The sequence below is a fragment of the Chelonoidis abingdonii genome, chromosome 4 (genome assembly GCF_003597395.2).
Source record: "Chelonoidis abingdonii isolate Lonesome George chromosome 4, CheloAbing_2.0, whole genome shotgun sequence".
Classification (NCBI taxonomy): domain Eukaryota; kingdom Metazoa; phylum Chordata; order Testudines; family Testudinidae; genus Chelonoidis; species Chelonoidis abingdonii.
The window spans coordinates 44,087,281-44,108,902 of NC_133772.1; the positions used below are offsets into that span (position 1 = coordinate 44,087,281).

The 21,622-nt window shown below is 45.1% G+C and overlaps 2 protein-coding genes across 2 annotated transcripts in view; one reads left to right on the forward strand and one right to left on the reverse strand.

The window, feature by feature from the left end:
* Window positions 1-17,422, forward strand: part of SLC67A1 (solute carrier family 67 member 1) — a 165,841-nt gene extending 148,419 nt beyond the window's left edge. Inside the window, exon 14 of the mRNA XM_075065108.1 lies at window positions 17,349-17,422. Within this exon, the coding sequence (XP_074921209.1) occupies window positions 17,349-17,407 (59 nt within the window). The 3' untranslated portion in view covers window positions 17,408-17,422. The remainder of the gene's footprint in view (window positions 1-17,348) is intronic.
* PHLDA2 (pleckstrin homology like domain family A member 2) lies at window positions 1,111-3,657 on the reverse strand. The gene is made up of 2 exons (XM_032770354.2): window positions 3,215-3,657; window positions 1,111-1,521 (listed from the first exon to the last, which is right to left on the reverse strand). The coding sequence occupies exon 1, from the start codon at window positions 3,653-3,655 to the stop codon at window positions 3,257-3,259; it is 399 nt and encodes a 132-aa protein (XP_032626245.1). The 5' UTR covers window positions 3,656-3,657; the 3' UTR covers window positions 1,111-1,521; window positions 3,215-3,256.
* Window positions 17,423-21,622: the final 4,200 nt, after the last annotated feature.

Here is a 21,622-nt window from a genome sequence, read left to right on the forward strand (position 1 = left end):
AGCCTATTTCATCCTGTGGGAAAAAAGCAGCTAGTCCATAACTTACAAGACCTCATTAGTAGTTTATAGCCATGGCATTTCCCACTTCTTGGGTGAACAAGCACTTCCCTTTTGAGCCACACCCTCCACTAGCTCCTTATTAGAACTATGCTTTAATCAGCCCTTAATTAACCCTCCTACATGCTGTTCTCAGTATAATCTTTGTAGTTTCCACCAATATTCTCTGGTCTCCCTCAACAAAGACTCTGTGGAAGTCGGTGGGAACTTTACCTGAATAAGGATTTCAGTTTCAGACCATTAGTAAGGAACACTACACAGGAAGAGTCTTGCAACTCAGTTTTAGTGCCAAATGCATTTTTCCTTGTACTTCCCCTTTCTAGTTGTAGAGAAAGGATAGCCGTATGTTGCAGAATTACTCTCAAGGAAATGTAGATTAATTAGCAATAAGTCTCATAAGACCTGATTTTCCTAAGCACAGTACCAGGAAGTTCAGCTATTTCTCCAACCCCTTGGCTCTGCAAAGTGTCCTAAGAAGAAGCTGGTAAGATGTACAGCACTTCCTACCTCTGGTGAGGCTGGAAACCCCACGAGAACAGCCCCTCACATTCAGCATGGCGGATCCTGGCTGGATCTAGAAACTGCAAAGATGCATGGAGATGTGAAATAACAGGGAACTTGTTATATAAACCTTCATTCTATATGTTGGTCTTTATTTTATCCTGAACCAGTTCAGCTATCCCTCTTCTTCTGGGCTAAGCAAGCAGGGGGTATTAGAGGAAACATTCTGGAAGGCACTTTTATTCTGTAACTGGTGTCTGCAGGGGTTCTTGCACCTTCCTCAGACGCAACTACTCCTGACTATTGAATTCTGGATTAGAAGGGCCAGGTCTGATACAGTATAGCAATTCCTAATTTAGAAGCAACTGATTTTCTGCTTGGAGACCAATTGAAACAGGCTCTTTCCTACAGACATATCAGCTCTGTTATCAAAGCACACTAGTAGTTTTATTAACAGAATTGTTTGGATAGATTAGTGTAGCCCTATTTACAGATGGTGTCTATGAACTATTATTCTGCAACCTGCACCAAAAAACGTACTGCACTATAGTGTATAGTAATAAAATGTGAACATTTCAAGTAATTTATTTGGAATGGACACATTAATGCAAAAGCAATATTAAGACATCTGCTTAAAGACATTCATCAAAATAAATACAAATATAGATACCACAAATAATTTAAATTGGGTTTGTTTTGCACCAATGGGCGCTGAATATTCTTTGCATCTTATAAATAGATAAGAGTAGTTTGCAAAGCTGTGCCACTTCTTGAAGCTTCACCAGAAGTCCTTTTGAAAGAGTCTTTGGTTTTTAAAATGCATCTCAGGCGAAGCTCAGGGCTCTTTGCTCAGCAGCCTCAGACTTGGAGGAAACCCAACTGTTCCCAGCCACCTTCTTTGCTTTCCTTCATTGGTACCCTGTCCCATTTCAGTCCAAGACACTCGATCTGATGCAGTGCATTCTAAAAAGAGCAACAGAAAATAAGTCAGAAGTGGAACAATACAGCAGTATTCTTGTGGGGTAAGTGCCTGAGGGAGTTTGGCACTCATATTTAAAAATCCCAGCCTATATACAGAGTTGCTTAAAGAAGCCCCCATTAAGTGTCTGTCCACATTTCCTCAACTAAGTGGCATAATTGATCTTGCTAGTTAGTAACCATGCACAGTATCACCCAGAGATCCCTGATAGGTAACACTCAAAAAAGGACAAAAAGCTCAGCCTCCAAAATGGAGCGCCAAGTCTAAGCGTTCTCTGCTGGCCACAATAGCTTAAGAAGCAGCATTGGTGCCAATCTAAAGGCTAGTATTACTTTCCAGACAAAAGCTGCAGCATGAAAAGTCCATGCCCACTGCTTGAATTAGGGGAGGAGGGAGCATAAGGGGGTAATTAATAAAAGCCTGAAACAGGCAAACACAGCCCACCCCATGCTTTGAATAAGACAGATGTGAGGTAGCCCCTCAAAGCAGTAAGAAGGCCTGGACCCTCCAAGCCCCTTCCCCAATTCAAGCATTAAAACCGAAGTCTGGCCTCGAGCACATGATGGGAGAGTATTCCCAGGGAGAACCAGGCAGTGTCAGACCCGCAGAAGGAGGTCGCCAGCCCATGTGAGAGAGCAGAGGAAGGCAGCATCCCAACAGCAGTTCTCCCATTCCCATTATTGCTGCCTTTATCCTCTTAACAATTGAGATATTTGCCACACTAGTTACTAGGAAGTCACTTCTTATTCCAGGCTCACAGATGCTAAAGTGGCTTTAAGACAGGGGCTGCCAATCTTTCAGAAGTGGTGTGCCAAGTCTTCATTTATTCACTCTAATTTAAGGTTTTGCTTGCTGGTAATACATTTTAATGTTTTTAGAAGGTCTCTTTCTATAAGTCTATAATATATAACTAAACTATTGCATGTCAAGTAAATAAAGGTTTTTAAAATGTTTAAGAAGCTTCATTTAAAATTAAATTAAAATGCAGAGCCCCACAGACCAGTGGCCAGGACCTGAGCAGTGTGAGTGTCACTTAAAATCAGCTTGTGTTCCGCAGCTTGCCTACCCCTGCTTTAAGACTATCCCAAGTGATTTTCATAATAAGCCAACGGCATATTGGGGCTTTCCGGGAACCATTAAATTGCACGGCCCAGCAGGGGCCGCTGTGGAGCCACGTCCATTCAACCCCAGTACGGACCGGCTCTGCTAATTCAATCAGCGCATCTGCTTGCAGGCGCCAGGGCTACGCTTTTAGCCAATGCAAAAGACGGGGATGGGGTTAAGCCTAAGGTCAGGGGGTGCCGCTTCAGTCCGAGTGCTAGGGGCAGAGCCGGCTGATCCGAGTCCCCCCGTGGGAGTCCCAGTGAAAAGGCAGCATGAGCCACGTGCTCTCAGGGGCTCGCAGCCGCTCTTTAAAGCCCGGGAGCAGCGCCGGTCTGGAACCCGGGGGGCAACGCCTCCCGCGACACTAAGCACGTTGCGAGCTCGCCTGCGTGCGATCTCTGCTCTCCCGCCGCTGGCCCTGCAGCCCGCGAAGCTCAGTGGAGACAGGCTAAGGCGCAGCGCCGCAGCCCACGCGCGTCTTTTGCGAACCCCGCGGGGCCTTGGGGCGCGCTCGGCTCCCCTCGGCCCGCGCTCGCAGGTTCGGGGCGCTCCCCGGACCCCCCCGCGGCTCACCTTTCGCCGTCCCTCCTCCTGTCCTGCCGCCCCGCGGGCTGCTCAGGGCGCTCGGGCCAGGCGCCGCTCCTGGCTGCCGGCCGCCTGCTCCAGCTCCTGGCGGCTCTTGAAGTCCTGGATGGCCCGCTTGTTCTGGAAGTCGATGAGCGCCATGGTGATGGAGGCGTTCCAGCAGCTCTGGTCCGGGCAGCGGAAGTCGATTTCCTTGCGGTCCGTGGTGACGATGGTGAAGTAGATGTACTTGCCCGTGCGCTCCACGCAGTCCACCTTGAGGATGGAGTGGAAGCCCAGCTCCTTGCCCCGGGCGCGCTTGTGCCCGTCCGGGAAGAGACTCAGGCTGTCCTTGGTCAGCACCACCAGCTTCTTCTTCCAGAACTGGAAGAGGCTGTCGCTGCGCTTCTCCAGCTCGCCCTCCCGGATCACCTCGCCCGGCATCTTCATCCTCTGCGAGCCGGCGAACTCTGCAGCTGCTCTTGCTCCAGCTGCAATGGGCGAAGAGCGCTGGCTGGAGAACAATTTATTGCGGTGAGTCAGCGCCTCGCTCTTCCGGTCCCCCTCCCTCCCCAGCCCTGCTGTCACTCACCCCGGCCTCCCCTGCCCGGCCCTGGCCCTGGCCCTGGCCCTCCCCGAGCCGCGCCTGAGTATCCGGCACCTCCTCCCCCGCTGGCCTCAGGCTCCGCCTGCCCCCTCATCCCCCTCCAGATCCAGTTCCAAGCCGGTTCACCTCACACAGCCTCCTGCATGCCCGCCCCCTCCCACTTCAGCCTTTTTCATGCCCCCCTCTCCTTTCCACCCCTGTTCCCAGCTTGCCTCTCTACAGCTCCCCCTCTGCTCCGCTCCCTTGCAGCTTCCCATTCCTTCTGTTTGTGCCCTTCCCCCAACTTCCCATCTGTCTCAGGTCTCCCCCATGCCCTCTTCCCCCCTCCTAGAGTTGCCAGCCCTCCAGGATAGTCCTGGAGTCTCCAGGAATTAAAGATTAATCCTTAATTCAGGAATGTAATGTGATGAAAACTCCAAGAATACATCCAACCAAAACTGGCAACCCTCCCCAAGCCTCTTCTCTCTTCCTGTGTCTCCCCCCAACACCTACCCACGTCTTCCCTCCCCATCCCCTCTACCTACCTAGCCCCTCGCCTGTCTCCTTTCTCTCCCTCTATTCCCCTTGCCTGCTCCCAAGCCGTGACACTGCTCAGGAATGCAGTTGCTGCCCAGCCCATAGCGTGACTCAGCCTGGCAGCAGTGGCCTTTGGAACTTTCTCAAGGCTTCAAGCCACTTCCAGGCTGGCCTGAGTACTCAGGCTGGATGCTGGGGGATGGGGAGGCCCCTTAACCCTAAACGTCACCAGACCGGCTCTCTGTTCTGCTGAAAACCCTATGGGCTGAGGTTCCTGATTTCTGTTCTCTTGACAGCCGGGTTCTGGGACCCTCCCCAGCTTGCATGTCAGGAGAGACAAAAGGAGAAGGGTCCCAGGCTACTTCTGCCTTTCCTGGCCATGAAATGTACAAACACCTCCAATCCTCCCATATGTCCAGGGCAGCCCTTCATTCACCTACCTAACCTATTTCATCTCTCTGCATTTCTGAAGTGTCCATTACTATGCTATGTAGGCTTCATCTATTAAGCTACATTAAAGAATGCAGGACACTTTTTCATATTAGAAGCTCTTATCGCCTACTACAGCACTTTGATAATCCAAGCCCTGGATCCTATAATTCATCATACTGGAAGTCTGCTGAACTCTGTATGAAACTCTCCCAGTCCATCCACACACAGTGAATTGCAAGATGAAGGCTATAGATCAGCTTTTCTGCAAAAAGCTCCATTTTCACCTGATAGTTTGGGGAGAGATGTTTGGGGTTTTTGTCTTTTTTTCTGTTTCATGTGAAATTTGCTTTTGGCAGGTGTTTCTGAGGGCAAATTCAGTAGTTTTTAGAACAAATAGCATTTTTAACTATAAAAACAAACAATTTCTTTACAATTAGGAAGGTTAGTTAAGATTTAGTACCTAAATGATAGGGTGTTGGGTGCATCAGAAATGCAGAGTAGAGGGGGTCCAAAAAAGGAAATGTTTAGTTTATTTTGAACCACCCCCCAAAAAAATCGAATTGTCCATTTCCTATTGAAGTGTCCATCCTTTGGCAATTTTCCATCCTCTAGCAGGCACAAGTTGGTAAGACACCTTGAATGTGAACAGTTGTGTAAATGCCAAGTATCAATCATGATCATTACTTATTAAGATATTCTGAGAGGCCTGATTAAAAGGGACATTGTCAAGGCTAAAATCTAGGGGTTAGATGGAGGCAGAAGGGAAGGGAGCAGTACTCTCCCACACACCACTTACAAAATATGCTGCACCTCTGTGAATGAGATGCTGCTTACCAGGGCCAGCTCCAGGCCCAAGCGCGTGCTTGGGGCGGGATGCCGCAGGGGGCGCTCTGCCGCTCGCCGGTCCCACGGCTCCAGTGGAGCATCTGCAGGGACACCTGCAGGAGGTCCACTGGAGCCGCGGGACCGGCGAGTGGCAGAGTGCCCCCTGCGGCATGCTGCCGTGCTTGGGGCAGCGAAATGGCTAGAGCCGGCCCTGCTGCTTACAGTAGACTATGCATAGCTTTGTATAATTTTTGGTGGTGCCCAGAACAAGTCCAAGTCCTGCCCCTTCCCCCCGACACACACCTGCCTAAGGCTCTGGGAGGGGGTTTGGGTGCAGGAGTGGTGCAGGTTCTGGGAGGGAGGTTGGGTGCACGCTCTGGGCTGGAGCAGGGGGTGCAGGGATGGCTGTGGGCTCTAGGAGAGAGTTTGGGTGCAGGACAGGGTTCAAGCTCTGGGAGAGAGTTTCGGTCAGGAGGGGGTGAGGGATCAGGCTCTGGAAGGGAGTTTGGGTGCAGGATCTGGGTGGGGGTTGGGGTGCTGGAGAGGGTGTGGGGGGCTGGTTCTGGGAGAGAGTTTGGGTGTGGGCTCTCGGCTGAGACGGGGTTGGGGCGTGGGAGAGGGTGAGGGGTGTGATGCTTACTTCGGGCGGCTCATGAAACTGACCTGCACACCCCTCTGACAGCAGCTCCTAGGGGGAAGGGTCTCCGCATGCTACTGCCCACAGGCACCGCCCCTGCAGCTCCCATTGGCTGCAGTTCCCAGCCAATGAGAGCTGCAGAGTTGGCGCTTGGGACAGGGGAAGCACACGGAGACACCTGCCCCTCAGGGCCACAGGACCATTCCGGCCGCTTCCGGAAGTGGCACGGAGTGAGGCTGGGCAGTAAGCTGCCTAAGCCCCACTGTGCTGCCGGTGGTGGCCGAGGGCCCCCAGGCCCTTTTAAATCACCCGAGGGCAGCAGTTTGGGCCGGGCGATGCTCTGAGGGAGGCGCACAGGGGGCGGCAGGCGGGGCTGGGGAAAGACCTGGCCACGAACGTTGGTGGAGCTGGGCCCGCGGGCCCTGAATATTCCTGGAGCACAGGCACCACGAGCCCATATAACTCGCGCTGCTCCTGAATTTGCAGATGTTCAAAATATGATTGTTGCTGCTTGTATGGGAATGGTATGTACCCTGCCCTGGAGCTCTGCAAGGCTCTTTGAGCTTGGATCCTTCTCAGCTGGGGAAACAAAATAAGTAGTGGTATAGCACCAAAAGGAGAAGTCACTACAGTAAATTGTGCAGGTCTGTGATCTTCCCTCTTCTTTCTTAGGCCTGGGCTAGGTCCAGATTTTATACCAGTAGAACTATTTTGGGTAGGGGTGTGATTGTTGATTAAATATGTCTATCTCTCTCTCTCTCTCTCTCTATCATTACCACCCTCGTGCGGACATAGTTATATTGGGATAGAGGTACCTGACACGATGCAGCTTATTCTTCTGCCTGTGTGGCTCTACAGCAGTGGTTCTGAAACTTTTGTACTGGTAATCCCTTTCACATATCAAGCCTCTGAGTGCAACCTTCCTCTCCCCCTTTATAAATTAAAAACACTTTTTATATTTAACACCATTATAAATGCTGGAGGCAAAGCGGGGTTTATTAGGATGGAGGCTGACAGCTCGCGATCCCCCCTCCCCCCGCCATGTAATAACCTCGTGACTCCCTGAGGGGTCCTGACCCCCAGTTTGAGAACGCCTGCTCTACAGGTGTAGCAATAACAAGTATAAAGAAAGCACTTTTATACTGATATAACTATATCTGTGCTGCGAGGAGGGTGGGTTGTGTATCTGCATCTTTTGTAAGCAGATAAACCCTTACATGAGGAATGAAATTTGTTAACCATGTGGAGAGTGAATTAGCATCATAGGGGATGTGAGTTAACATCACCTCACTGAGTGAGATTCCTAGATTATAAAGTCAGAAAGGACCCTTGTGATTATTTAGTCTGACCTCCTACATAACACAGGCCAGGGCCTGCCTGAATTAATTCCTGGTTGATGAATGGGGCAGCCCATACCTCTGAGAACTACTATTTCAGACTCTCTGCCAACATACCAGCTCTTTTGAGGTTTCTTTGCAACCCTAAAATCTAGAGATTTAAGTTTTTGGATTTGTTTGTTTGTTTTTTTAAATGAAAGCTAGCAATCTGAAGAAAAAGATAATAATAGATCCATTGATACAACAACATGGCTTATGAGCCTGTTGTGGCTGTTTCCAAGCCCTGCTAAAATTTGACATGGCTAATCTTAAATGGCAGTAAAATATGTAACATTTTTTTCTTTCATATTATATAAGCAATGGGGAGAAGGATTGGAGGCTTTTACACAACAGACGTCCCCCCGACCCCTCCCCCCTCACTACCACCAAAAAAACCCCCAAAACAACCCAACACCTAAAACATAGGTCTTGGTTCAGTCATTGCAATAGAGAATCAACATAATTTTTTCTGACTCCATGAACAGACCTGTATATTTCTTTCCCACTACATTGGCCCCCTTCATCACTTCATGTGGTACTGTGATTCTTGTCAACATTTCTTTTATTTCCAGTACAAAAAAGTAGAGCAGGCAAGCGCACAACAGTGAGGAAGTGTGTATGTGCTACCAATGGAAAACACAAGAAGTCTTAAACTGACCCGAGATCCCTTATCCTCCTCTCACTCATTGGGACCAATTATTCTAATAGATGGAACAAACATTTACACAAAAACCTAAGGCACAAATGGTAGTGTGTGAGTGATGACAAGTGATGCGTTAGCAATTGCAGTTCTGACTTTCCTCCGTTTGTTTGGCTGGTAGGTTTTTCGTTTAGACACTTGGCGTTACTTTACTGTTTGCTTATTTGTTTTCCTTAATGTAATATTTATTAATTCCTTAATTGTTAGTATTATTTATCCTAACTAACAGCTCCCTTCTCTTAACATTAATAGGACATCAGACGGTGTGCCAGTAGTCTTCCATTACACGATAGGCTTCCATGGTCTTTGATCCATAGTCTGTCATTTGATCAGTGACTGTTTTAAATTAAATGTGAAAGATTATGCATATTAAAATAAAAGCATATAATGCACTGTATTAATGCTGTAGCTATCATATGAATGGGCCAATATCAGACAATGTCTGGACCCGTTGCATTCCCCAAATCCTGCTGAAATCAAATCAGTTCTACATATAACTGGGATCTACTGCACACAGTCTGTCACTGGCTGCATGATTGCTTACCAAAAGGCTTTTCACAAAATACAAACATGCGTAGGTTTTGTGACATGCTTTACCTTTACATTTTAAACAACACCATAAACAGTAAATCAAAGTAAGGAAAATCCTATGCTTAAGTGAGGGAATTTCCCGTTTGGGGTGCTCAACACCTCGAAGAGGCCCCAGTTCAGGAAACCACTTAAGCTAATGTGTTACAGTTAAGCATGTGCTTAAGTTCCACTGAAGACACCAAATATCACTGCTTTCCTGAAGTGGGGCCAGCCAGGATCAAGGTGAAAATTTGAGCCAAGCACTTTATAGTTGCTTAAGATATGTTGTTTCAGAAATAATGTTGAATCAGTTATGCAGACTGTGCAGCTTTTCTTTCCACACATACCCCCTAGCTTTTTGAATGAGCTTTGTTTCTTTACATTTTAGAGTAAATGCTTTCAGGATTAGTTAAAAAAGTGAATGTGTCCTGTGTCACTCCTGGTTCCACTGAATACGGCAAAACTTTCATTGATTCAGTGGGGCCAGGATTTCACCTTAAGCATCCACTTGTTGCAACTCCCCAACCCTTTCCTATGCAAGTGAACTCCTCAAAGCAAATACCAGCTTCTTTTTGATGTCTGTAGTAAAATTCACCTCCGTTGTTGTGCTGGTCCCTGGCACAATGCGACTTCTAAGGCCTGGTCTACACTACGCGTTTAAATCGATTTAAAGAGCGTTAAATCGATTTAACACTGTACCCGTCCACACTACAACACCCTTTATATCGATATAAAGGGCTCTTTAAATCGATTTCTGTACTCCTCCCCGACGAGAGGAAGTTAGCGCCTAAATTCGACTATTACATATCAGATTACAGTTAGTGTGGACGGAAATCGACGTTATGGCCTCCGGGCGGTATCCCACAGTGCACCACTGACCGCTCTGGACAGCAATCTGGAACTCGATGCAGCAGGCAGGGTAAACAGGAAAAGCCGCCGTGAACTTTTGAATTAATTGTTCCTGTTTGCCCAGCATGGAGCTCTGATCAGCTACTTAAATGGGGTGGTGCTCTAGTTTTATATCACAATTGCACGCTCGCGTAGCATGGACTAATACAGGATGGTTACTGAGATCTCGTCATCGTGTCTCGGGTGAGACAAATGTCTGTTGTATCAGAGCTCCCTGTTTGACGAAGTGGAATGCCAAAAGCGTTATGGTGATAAATCAATCTCGGCTGTGTGGTTCATCAGGCGCGTGCAATAATGAACACCCTGAGTGTGTGTGAAGGCCAGGAGACTCAAATGGCACGCCTCAAGATGGGAGGAGATACTAGAGGTCAACGATCACAACAGTCTAGAGCGATTGTGAAATAAATTTGCATTATGAGGCTCCCAATGTCTTGTAGGTTCAAACACTTAGTGTTTGTGCTGTGGTCAGGGTGAATAGCTCCTCAGTTCCTTCCCCCCCACCACGTGAAAGAAAAGGAAAAGAAATCATTCTTGACTTCTATTCAATGTCACCCTATTGTGTACTGAATGCGTGTGCTGGTAGACGCGATGCTTGCAGCATGAAGAGCTAGTATCCGCCTCTCTCACCTCCCGGTGGTAGACGGTACCAATATGATGAGATTCCGCGTCCCATCAGCCGTGAGTGCTCCTGGCTGGCTCGGTGAGCTGGCCGGGGCGCTGCGGTCAAAAATGGAATGACTCCAGTTACTCCAAGTAGATGGTACAGAACGGCTGTAAACTTTGTCTTCATTCATAGTTCAGTACTGGGGGCTGAGCTTTCCTCAGCCCCTCTGCCCTTTCCTGTGTAAAGAAAGATTCATACTGCCTGACTGTCATAGCCCCGGCAGGCTGCCCTCCCCCTCATTTTATCTCACTTAACACGTCTCTGTTTCTTATTTCCTGAATTCTTCTTATAACTTCATGAACACAAATGGGGGGGGGACACTGCCACGGTATCCCAGGAAGGTTGGGGGAGGAGGAATGCAATGGGTGGGGTTTGTTGCAGGGGCACCCCCTGTGATACTTACACGGAGCAAGCTGTGCTTGATACACTGGTCCTTCTATTAATACACTTGCCCCTTATTCTGGCAGGACTGACTCTATTTTTAGAACCATGAAGGGAGGGATTGGACTCAGTCCCAAGTGAGTGCCATCCCAATTTTGCTTTGCGTTGCACCCCCGCTTGATTCAGCCAGGGGGCACTCATGATAGCAGCGGACAGTACAAGAGGAGGAGAGAGAACTGTCATCTCATTGCAGTTTTCTCCTAGCAGTAGACCAGTACAGAACGACCGGTACGCATCTCGCTATCATGTTTGCAAAGGCAATGAATCTTGCTGTGGTACGCTGGGAGTATCGGCCTCTACTCCCATGGCATCCAGGTATCATACGTGCCGGAAAAAAAAAAGCTGAACGGGCTCCATGGTTGCGTGCTTATGCGTCTGCAGGGCAATCCAGGAAAACGGTGCGAAAGGATTGTAGCTTGATTGTTTTCCCGGATGAAGGATGACTTATGCCTTTACCCAGAACCACCCGCCGACAGTAATGATTCAAAGCCCAGAATTCCAAGGGGCGGGGGTAGACTGCGGGAACTATGGGATAGCTACGGAAGAGCTACCCACAATGCAACGCTTCAGAAATCGACGTTAGCCTCTGACCATGGACGCACAACGCCGAATTACTGTGCCTAGTGTGGCTGCATGAAATCGAATTTATAATATCAGTTTTATAAAACCGATTTTAGCTAATTCGATATTATCCCGTAGTGTGGACGTGGCCTAAGGCCTCTCAGTAGAATATCGGGAGTTAAATGGTGCTTGTGCTGTCCCTCTGCACAGGGGTGAATTTCACCGCAGCGGTGCTGAATCTTCTACCTTTACTCAAGTGAGTAGTCCCTTACTACGCAAATAGTTCCACTGATTTTAAACATGAGTAAAGGCAGCACAATCAGCCCCACAATAGGGAATACGTGTCCGCTGCACATCAATACATGTTTTAGCAGATATTCATTCTGTACCTGAAATCAAATGTTACAGTGCTTCTGGCTTCAAAGAGGAAATGTTTTTCATGGATGAAACATCCAGAATATTCTTCAACTGTAGACGGTTCAGGAGGAAACAAAGTATGCGAGTTTATTGTTGTTCCTTTGTTTCAGTGCTGAGAATAATGCTCTAATACTAATTAACCTCTGTGCCACAATAGAAAACTATGTACATAACTTAACTCGTGTAGCAACACTAGTTGTACAAGGCACTATCAAAACCCATAAAATGTCCAGGCTTCTGCCCAACAGGAGTTCATAGTCTACTTTGTAAAGCTGCAGCACAGACTATTAAGGAGAATGGGAGGGATGGGTGCTGACTCCAAGTGGGAGGAGATCAAAGCTGGACAGCTAAGCACAAGGCAGTTTTAAGAATGGCTGTGAAGTAGGAGAGGGAATTAGCCTTGCACACAGGAAATGGAACATTGCTCCATGAAGAGAAGAGCAGCCTGAAAAAAAGACATCAAGTCAGCAGTGGGAAAAGGAGCACCTGGGAGAAAGGTTCAAAGAGCATCGGCCTGCAGGAATGTACATGTTTGCACACACCCTACTTAAGATTTCTAAAAATAGAAAATGTACTTGGTTTTCAATGAAATTCACTTCTGCCAGATGCACACTCAGTACTGCCTTTCTGTTTTCTTAATGGAGTTGTTTCCCATGGGTTTGTCATTTTAAAAAGGCAGGGCCTCACCCAACTGGAAATGTGTATGTATAATGATACATCTACAAGCAGCATGTTGTCATTTTGTTGGCATTGCTAAAATGAAAAGTGAACAATAAAAGCTGCTAGGACAGACGTGACAGACACCTTAACTAAAAAGAAGCTCTATTCAATTTCTCCAAGGTTATTTGACTCTTGCTTAACATTCAGAAGTCCAAGCACAGGACTAGAGTGAGTGTCTATCCCATCTCTTTGTGAATTTGCATAAGTCACTTCTCCTATCTCATTGTATGAAGTAGACAATAGTAAAATAATACTTTATTTAACTCACAAGCGTGTTGTGATGTATATAATTAGTTGTGTGAAGTGCCTTCGATTAGAACTTATTTAGTAACAGGAACTTCACGTATTTTTAAGTACATGAGTTTTGTGTCCGTGTAAGTGCTACTCTATACTTAAAACACTATGGCAGCACAGCTGCTCTGCTACACCAATGGAGCCCTTCAGTGTCAGCACTACCATTGCCGATGGGAGGGATTCTCCCATCAACATTGATATTCCACCTCCCTGAGAGGCAGTAGCTAGGTCGACAGAAGAATTCTTCCGTCGACCTAGCACTGGCTACACGTGGACTTAGGCTGGCTTAACTACATCAATCAGAGTGTAGTTATGAGCGATTTAGTTATGCCAACTTAATTTTCTAGTGTAGACCAGGCCTCCATGTGCTTGTTCAGTAGAAACGGTGGCTTTTTGCAGCACTAACCATAGCAGGTTTTGGCTCAAAATTGACAGATCTGCTCAGTAGAAAATGTGCTAGGCCCTGATCTTGAAATGAGACTGCAGTGGGTTTACAGTGCATAAGGTTACACACGAGTCTTTGCAGGACTGGGGTCCTAGTTTGCAATCAATGTAAATTACAAGAACGCTTTTATTTTTATATATTATTGTCGGGTCCACTAACACAAAGCTTTTAGGCAGAAGTAACAGGCACCCATGAGAAGGCATATTGGAAATTATTGTTCCTAAAATATCAATGTGTCTTTGGCATTGAAAAACGTTTCATAAAATGAGTATAAAAACTTCTATTTAAGACTAGCTTTAAAAAAAAAAAAAAGCATTCCTGATGGCATGGACTCTATTAGAACCATAACAGATTGTACTGTTTAACACAGTCTGAATAAATCTTAATGATACATGCCTCAGCAAGAGCAACAGAGAACTCAACAATTTGAAAGCAAATAGGAAACAATAATCAATTATTTCAAAATAAATAACAACCGTAACCCTACTATGTGACTTTGCATTCACGTAACATTAATAGGTGTAGTATCTGTTTGCCGTAGATTTAAATGATTGGAAAATGGAAAAAGTTATGCTAATTACTGCCATATATTTTAATAAGAGGTTAACATATCAGGCTGCGTTAGCTTTTTTTTTTTTTTTTTATAAAAAGGCTTTTGTTTATAACAGCGTAATGTTAATTTCATTTTCAATGCTTGGGGTAGCAAATACAATGCAGCTACTTATCATTAACTGGTACAGAAATACAGTACAATCTGGATTTTTCCAAATGTCATGGGGATTTGAATAGATTTGGATAATTGAAGGTTTTGATAATTGAGGGAGTTTTCATGTCAGAGGACATGACCTTATTTCAGACAACAGTAAGTTTAGGATAACTGCAGTTCAGATTATCACTGCTGGACTGGATACGGGAAATGCAAGGCTGCTTTTTGGCTGAGGAAAGAAGCCCATTGTTGCCTACTTTTCTATTCATCATTCAGGGCCTGTAAACTTGATATGAGACTTTGTTTCTTTACAAGACTGAGCTGGGTTTATTAGTCTTATCTTCAACCATCCATCCTATCAAGCCTTTATGTCTACAGTATATAGATTCCTATAATGTAAGTACAGTAGTTGCTATTAAGTAGACAGCATTAACCACATTCAGCATTATTCTGTATTCCAAGCAGGACCGGCGCTAGGGTTTCTCGCGCCCTAGGCGCACAGCCATTTCGCCGCCCCCCCGCACCGATCCCACGGCTCCGGTGGAGCTGCTGCAGTCATTCCTGCGGAGGGTCCATTGGTCCATGGGTTTGGTGGAGCTGCCGCAGGCATGCCTGCGGGCGGTCCACCGGAGCCACGCGAGCAGCCGACCGTCCACAGGCATGCCTGCAGCAGGTCAACCGGAGCCGCCTGCCGCCCCCCCAGCAAAATGCCACCCTCCGAATAATCCTGGCGCCCTAGGCGATTGCCTAGGCTGCCTAAATCATAGCGCCGGCCCTGATTCCAAGTATAGTGGGAAACTCCTGTATTTTAGATACAGTGTCTGAGAACTCTTGGCAAATGTGATCTGAACTGTAGCAGTTTGCCCCTATACTGTACTTAGATTAGGAAATAGCTGTGGTAACAAGTAAGAAGCATAGTAACAGTTGGCAAACATTTACTTTTCAGCAGAAGGCATAGTGAAACATACAGACATTCATTCAATAATATATAATTTTGTTTCCATGTGTGCTTCCCCTAGTTTAACATGTGCTTTTTAAAAAATAACTTCTCTGTTATTCATAAATTAAATAGTAAGTCAGCATTGGCTTTGACCCTCACACATTTTAAGAATTTCCTGAAAGTATCTTCTAAAGCAATTTTTGTTCTGCAGAACAGCAGGATTTAAAATTGTTGGTTATATACTGGGACCCAAACCATCTTCTACAGAAGTCAATGGGGAAAATCCCACTGACATACATGAGAGTGTAGTTTGGTATCAAGCTTTTACTGGGGTTAATTTGGTGTGGATGCATTATTCATGAACGATGAAAGCAAAAGTGTGTTATGTAGGTCATCCCATACAACTGCCCATAAGATACGTTATAGAGTGGGGAGTTAAAGTTTTTATCTATTTAATGGATATTAGAGGAAAGGTATTTTTGTAATAGTTTTAGAGTTTTAAACACTTCTGTTGATACTCATTTTTTCATCCTTCTGCCTGCACAACCTGGTTGCCTTAGTTACCATGACTCGTAGTAAGTAAAGCGAACCAGCTAGACGGGGGGTGGGAAATAGCACAAAAAATAGATTTTTCTACTGACTGGAATGTGAGTTCAAGGCTGCTCTTTTGTAACCTTATAGATTTTAGCCCTAAGAGGCAGACCCTCAGCTGGTATACCTTGTCTTCGGGGCTATAACAATTTACAACAGCTGAGGATCTTCCCACAGGCTACATACCATTCAGCTATGACTCCCAACTCTCTAATGGGATATAGCATTGCATTGATTTGTAGGGATTTCTGGTCCACACCTCACTAAAAATACTTGGAACAAGAACATCAAACTCAGTATTTAGCCACTGATTTTAATGGGAATTAGGCACCTAAATGCCTTTGCGGGTCTGGGCTTCAATGACCCTGACTCTCCTTCCCATCCCATACAAGTAACCCCCACTGACTGCTCTAGAAGTTACTCATATTCCTCAGGGCCTGCAGTTTCTACTAGGGTAATTTTTAATCCTTGCTTTCACCTAAACTTCTGCCTATTTAAGACAAAGGATCTGAATTTCCTCTCACATTAGTCTTGTACCTAGTGGAACACCATTGATTGCCTTGGAGTTACTCCTGATTGTCACTGGTGTAAGTAAATGGAGAATCAGGCCCAGTTTTCCCCTCATCTTCATTTTTTTTTTTTTTTTTTTAAAGGGCAGTTGTGGGGTAGGCACGAGGGAACTGCTCACGGGTTTGGAATTACAGAAGTCTCACCTGAATTAGGTTAGTGAGCACAGTGCAAGTGAGAAGGTTTAAGGTGTAAAGTGAATGCAGTTTATTCCCTGGTATTCAGTTTATTCCATTCTTGCAGAAGCAAAGGTATTTATTCCCTGGTTCACATGGCCAGTGTAGCATAAATAAGCTTGTGTGTGTATGTACACACCTCATCCAGTGCACTAGATGCCCCAATAACAAGCCACTCAGTACAGTCTTGAGTGAACTCTCAGAAAAATGATAAAAGACAAAGACACCTTATCACCCATGGATGACCATTTTTCCCCAAATGATCACTCCATATCTGACCCCTCGGATGGGTCAGGCCTGGGAGCTTAAATTCATAACCTTGCTAGATACTAAAAGCCATGGTCTTAATACAGAAACTGGATTTATGGCTTCTTATAGCAATCTATAAACCCCCAACTGCCCTTTTTGTCCTATAACTGCCAAGCTATTAACTAGCAAGACAAGATGGGTGAGGTAGTATCTTTTATTGGACCAACTTCTTCTGAAGAGCTCTGTGCAAGGTTGAAAGCTTTTCTCTCTCACAAACAGAAGTTGGTCCAGTAAAAGATATTACCTCACCCATCTTGTCTCTCAAAAATCCTGGAACTAACCCAGCTGCACCACCACTGCATGCGAGCTATTAACTGGCCTCTTCAACTTGAATGGTCTCTTACAATATGTTTTAACTACTTACGCTAAACGATCTGTTGCACCTTGAATGCAGCTGTGACACTGAGTGCCTTTTCCAGACCTGCTGAAGAATCCTGTATAGCTAGAAAGGTTGTCTCTTTTCCTCAACAATGCTGGTCCAATAAGAGATTCTCACTCTGTATATATACATAAAGAGATAGAAATGCAGATCAGAGTATGATGGCTGACCTCCTAAAGCTTTTGTGTTCAAAATAATATAAAGATATAATATAGACAGGGTGATTTCTATGAGAGTTGTGAATGTTTGTTGGTAAATAGAAGTCTCTCTCTCTCTCTCTCTCTCTTTTTTATTTCAAGTTAATTAAGGAAAAACCCATTCCAGAATATATCTAAATAGTGTTCAATTATATTTTTCTCAGATCTTCTCCTTCACAACTCATCTGAAAGACTGCTAGCAGGTGAGGTAGGAGATACTTAATATTTATTTAATGAATACAATGATTTAAATACTTGTAGACTGAATCTTTTTGGATTTATACATTGCAAAAGACTGATTTTTGGCATCATGAAACCAAGGGAAATGACAGCAGTTTATTTGCTCAGTCTATGAGAAGTTCTCACTCCATACACATCACTGCATTAATCAGCAATCTAAAGTAGATCGTATTGCTTAATATATTAATATTTACCTGATGTAGATTTTGTTCCTAAACAGTTTTTTAAATGTCTCATCAAAGTTAACCAGATGTGTGACTATTATATACCGTAAACTGCTACACTGTAATTCAACAGTGAGGTAGGGTTGGGAAGAAATGAGCCATTTCCAGTAAGCTATCTCTTTCTTAGGCGTATAGCTTGATCTTCCTCATGATGTTGCTTAATAATTCTGACATGCGGCTATAGCTTTTGATTTAAATTTTTCAACCTGACCACAACCACAGCCTTCAGAGATGACAGAGCTGGATTATGCTGCTTCCCCATGGCATGGGCCACTGACTCCCTATTTATCCTAATAAAAACAAAAAACCTGACTTTCCTTCTGCTTGGAACATGCCATACAAACCCCATAGCCTTACTAATGCTTTTCTAAGATGAACAAGGTATTGTTTTTTGCAACCCCACAGAATACATTGAAAACTTACTCTTGTTTAATGAGATCAGAAAATGATTTAACTGTAACTCACTATTTTAAAGTGACATCCCAATATGTTTAGTCTCCAAGGCCATGTTCAGTATAAATATTTGGGTACATTTATTTTACAGGAACAGTAATAAACATCTGTGACTTCAGTGCTGGCTTTGCCCTTGACAGCATAATTAGTTCACATTGGTTGAAAATCATGCCAATTGTTTTTCTACAGACTGCTAACTGTTTATGACCGTGGTGTGCTGTCCAAGGTTACAGCTACAGCATTTGCTGGAAATTACTGTAAAACCTGGGCAACGTAGTAATGAGTTGACCGCACATGCTAAATTAAAGACCCCAGACAGTCTGCCCACAGTATTCTTGCCAGCAAGTTAAAGAAGTGTGGATTGGATGAATGGACTATATGGTGGATAAAAAGCTGGCTAGATTGTTGGGTTCAACGTGTAGTGATCTGCTTGATCAAGCCCTTGAGTGCCCCAGGGGTTGGTCCTGGGGCTGGTTTTGTTCAACATCTTCCTTAATGTTCTGAATGATGGGATGGACTGCACCCTCAGCAAGTTTGAAGATGACACTAAACTGGGGGCAGAAGTAGATATGCTGGAGGGTAGGGATAGGGTCCAGAGTGACCTAGAGAAATTGGAGGATTGGGTCAAAAGATATCTGAGGTTCAACCAGGACAAGTGAAGAGTTCTGCACTTAGGATAGAGGAATCCCTGCACTGCTACAGGCTGAGGATTGACTGGCTAAGTAGCAGTTCTGCAGAAAAGGACCTGGGGATTACAGTGGATGAAAAGATGGATATGCGTCAACTGTGTACCCTTGTTGCCAAGAAGGCTAACAGCATATTGGGCTGCATTAGTAGGAGCATTGTCAGCAGATTGAGGGAAGTGATTATTCCCTTCTATTCGGCACTGGTGAGGTCACATCTGGAGTATTGCATCCAGTTTAGGGTCCCCTACTATAGAAAAGATGTGGACAATTTGGAGAAAGTCCAGCAGAGGGCAACAAAAATGATTAGGGGCTGGGGCACATATGAGGAGAGGCAGAGGGAACTGGGCTTACTTAGTCTGCGGAAGAGAAGAGTGAAGGGGAGGGGGATTTGATAGCAGCCTTCAACTACCTGAAGGGGGTTCCAAAGAGGATGGAGCTCAGCTGTTCTCAGTGGTGGCAGATGACAGAACAAGGAGCAATGGTCTCAAGTTGCAGTGGGGGAGGTCTAGGTTGGATATTAGGGAAAAGTATTTCACTAGAAGGGTGGTGAAGCACTGGAATGGGTTACCTAGGGAGGTGGTGGAATCTCCATCCTCAGAGGTTTTTAAGGCCTGGCTTGACAAAGCCCTGGCTGGGATGATTTAGTTGGGGTTGATCCTGCTTTGAGCAGGAGGTTCGACTAGATGACCTCCTGAAGTCTCTTCCAACCCTAATCTTCTATGATTCTATGAAAGTTATAAAGTTAGCTATCAGTTTTTATTAGCCATGGGTGAACTTCAAGATAAGCTCTCAAATAAATGCCTCAAAACCTGGGCACTTATCCCACCCCTTGAAAAATTATTCCAGCTTCCTGGATTCTGCAAAACTGGGGTGGACATCTCACAGGATCTGGTGATCATGTGAGATTTCCGGGATCTCCTGCTTCTGGCTAGAGATAGCAAAGGAAAAATCTCTCAAAATGTCCACTTCCAGTTGTGACCAGAACCAGGAAGTGCAGAGGTATATTCTGTCTCTGTTTCCTTTGTGTGCATAGACCATATGTTGCAAGATGACAGGCCATAGGGATGGTACCCTATTTAATTCTCATTATGCTGTTGCCGCTGTAGTTCTCTCTTATGTACAGGATATGGTGGTGTGCCGTGTGTAAAGATCAGATTTCAAATTCCCCTGTCCGCCTCTTCTCCAAAGTCTGATGCTTTCCTCTTACTTTAATGTACAATCTTCATGCCCATTAGCTGGCTACAGTTTCCAAGCTGCTTTAAGGAACATTTTAATGGCAACAGTTATAATCCTCAAACCAGTCATTTTAGCTAAAAACCAAAGCAACTGAAGTCTCCGTTAGTAGAAGGGACAGCTCTAGATGCCAGTCAAACTAACTGGCAACACAAAAGGAATGATGGAGTGAAGCTGTTAGTTTCTCAAGTCACACTGGGGTAATAAACACATTTGCTGCTGTGTAGAACAGCCGTTGCATCCAATGGATCAACTTTAGCAGCTGTCCAGCCAGTGGCAGAAAGTATACAGTCCAAACTAGATTCTAAGGTGCTGTAGAAGCTCGGGAATGGAGCTGACTGACGTGGGAGGAGAGATAAATGCAACATTTTTCTGTTTGTTTACCCCATCACTCCCAAATTTGGATTTTTTTTTTTTTTCCCTCCACTCAACAAATCAGAGTTAGGTGAACTTAATAAATTTGAGCAGTAGCTCTGGCATCTGGCATTTACAAAGTCCAGGTCCATATATGATTGCTCCTATCCTTTGTCTTTTGTTTCAGACTGTAAGTGGGTAATGCGGGTTTGGCTGCTTTGCATTTACTATGCTAATATTTACTGACAGTGCAACTCGAATAGGTTAGCCTCTTCTTTTTCCTCCTTCAGTTATTCGAATTCTTTCTGAACACCTGGCCCCACCTTGGTAAATAATACAAAAAGCATCTCGAAACATGTCACTGGCTTCAGTTCTGCTGGGTGATCGTAATTGTTCTGATGTAATCCTTAGTAATTTAAGGGCTGAAAAATGTAGTTATCCTCAGTGCTGAGGTTATTCACTTTCTCACAGTCCATGGGATATGTCTCAGCAGAACCTTACTATATATGGGCTGAATCATCTAAGGTGAGGAAAGGACAGTGGGTACAAGTCCTGAAAGGCAGAGGTCACTTCTTTTTGTAAGAAAGGGGATATAACCGTTAGACGGCCACAGCAACTTGATGATTGAATGTGAATGATTCGAGATCCAAAAAGGCCTGGCTGAATCTTGTATGAAATAGTTTATGTAAAAAAATCAAGACAGACTTTCTGCTTGTGAAATTCTTACGTAGCACCATCCTACTGCATTTAGAGACAGACCTGTCTCCAAACCCCAGAACAGATACCTCCCTATTTCCCATTCTCAAAACAAATATTGGGGAACTTCAGATCTTGATGCAAATTTGGTGGCTGGCAGGCTAGCGTACCCCATTCCAAAACCCTAGCACTGAACACCTCTAAGCTTTCAAAAAGTTCTGGTCCAGATCTGAACTTTGTGGCTCAAGGTCCTTTCCTGGCCACTTTGGGACCTGAGGCTGCCTGGGAAACAATATGGAGCACAACCACTCAGTCCCAACAAAATTAACAATTTCTTACTCTAGGAAAGTTTCGTAGACTTTAAGGTCAGAAGGGACCATCATGATCATCTAGTCCAATGGTTCTCAAACTGTGGGGTGTGCCTCTCAAGGGAGGTGTGAGCTGTGTGCTCTTTTTTTGTTTTGTTTTGTTTTGTTTTTTAAGAACTGCTTTGGCTGTCAGCCCCAGGTGGCTGGGGCTTGTACATGCCTGGCAGGTGGGGATAAAGGAGAC

Bases quoted from the DNA above. Each gene is read 5' to 3' on its own strand.
- PHLDA2 (XM_032770354.2), bottom strand. From the start codon at position 3,655: ATGAAGATGCCGGGCGAGGTGATCCGGGAGGGCGAGCTGGAGAAGCGC.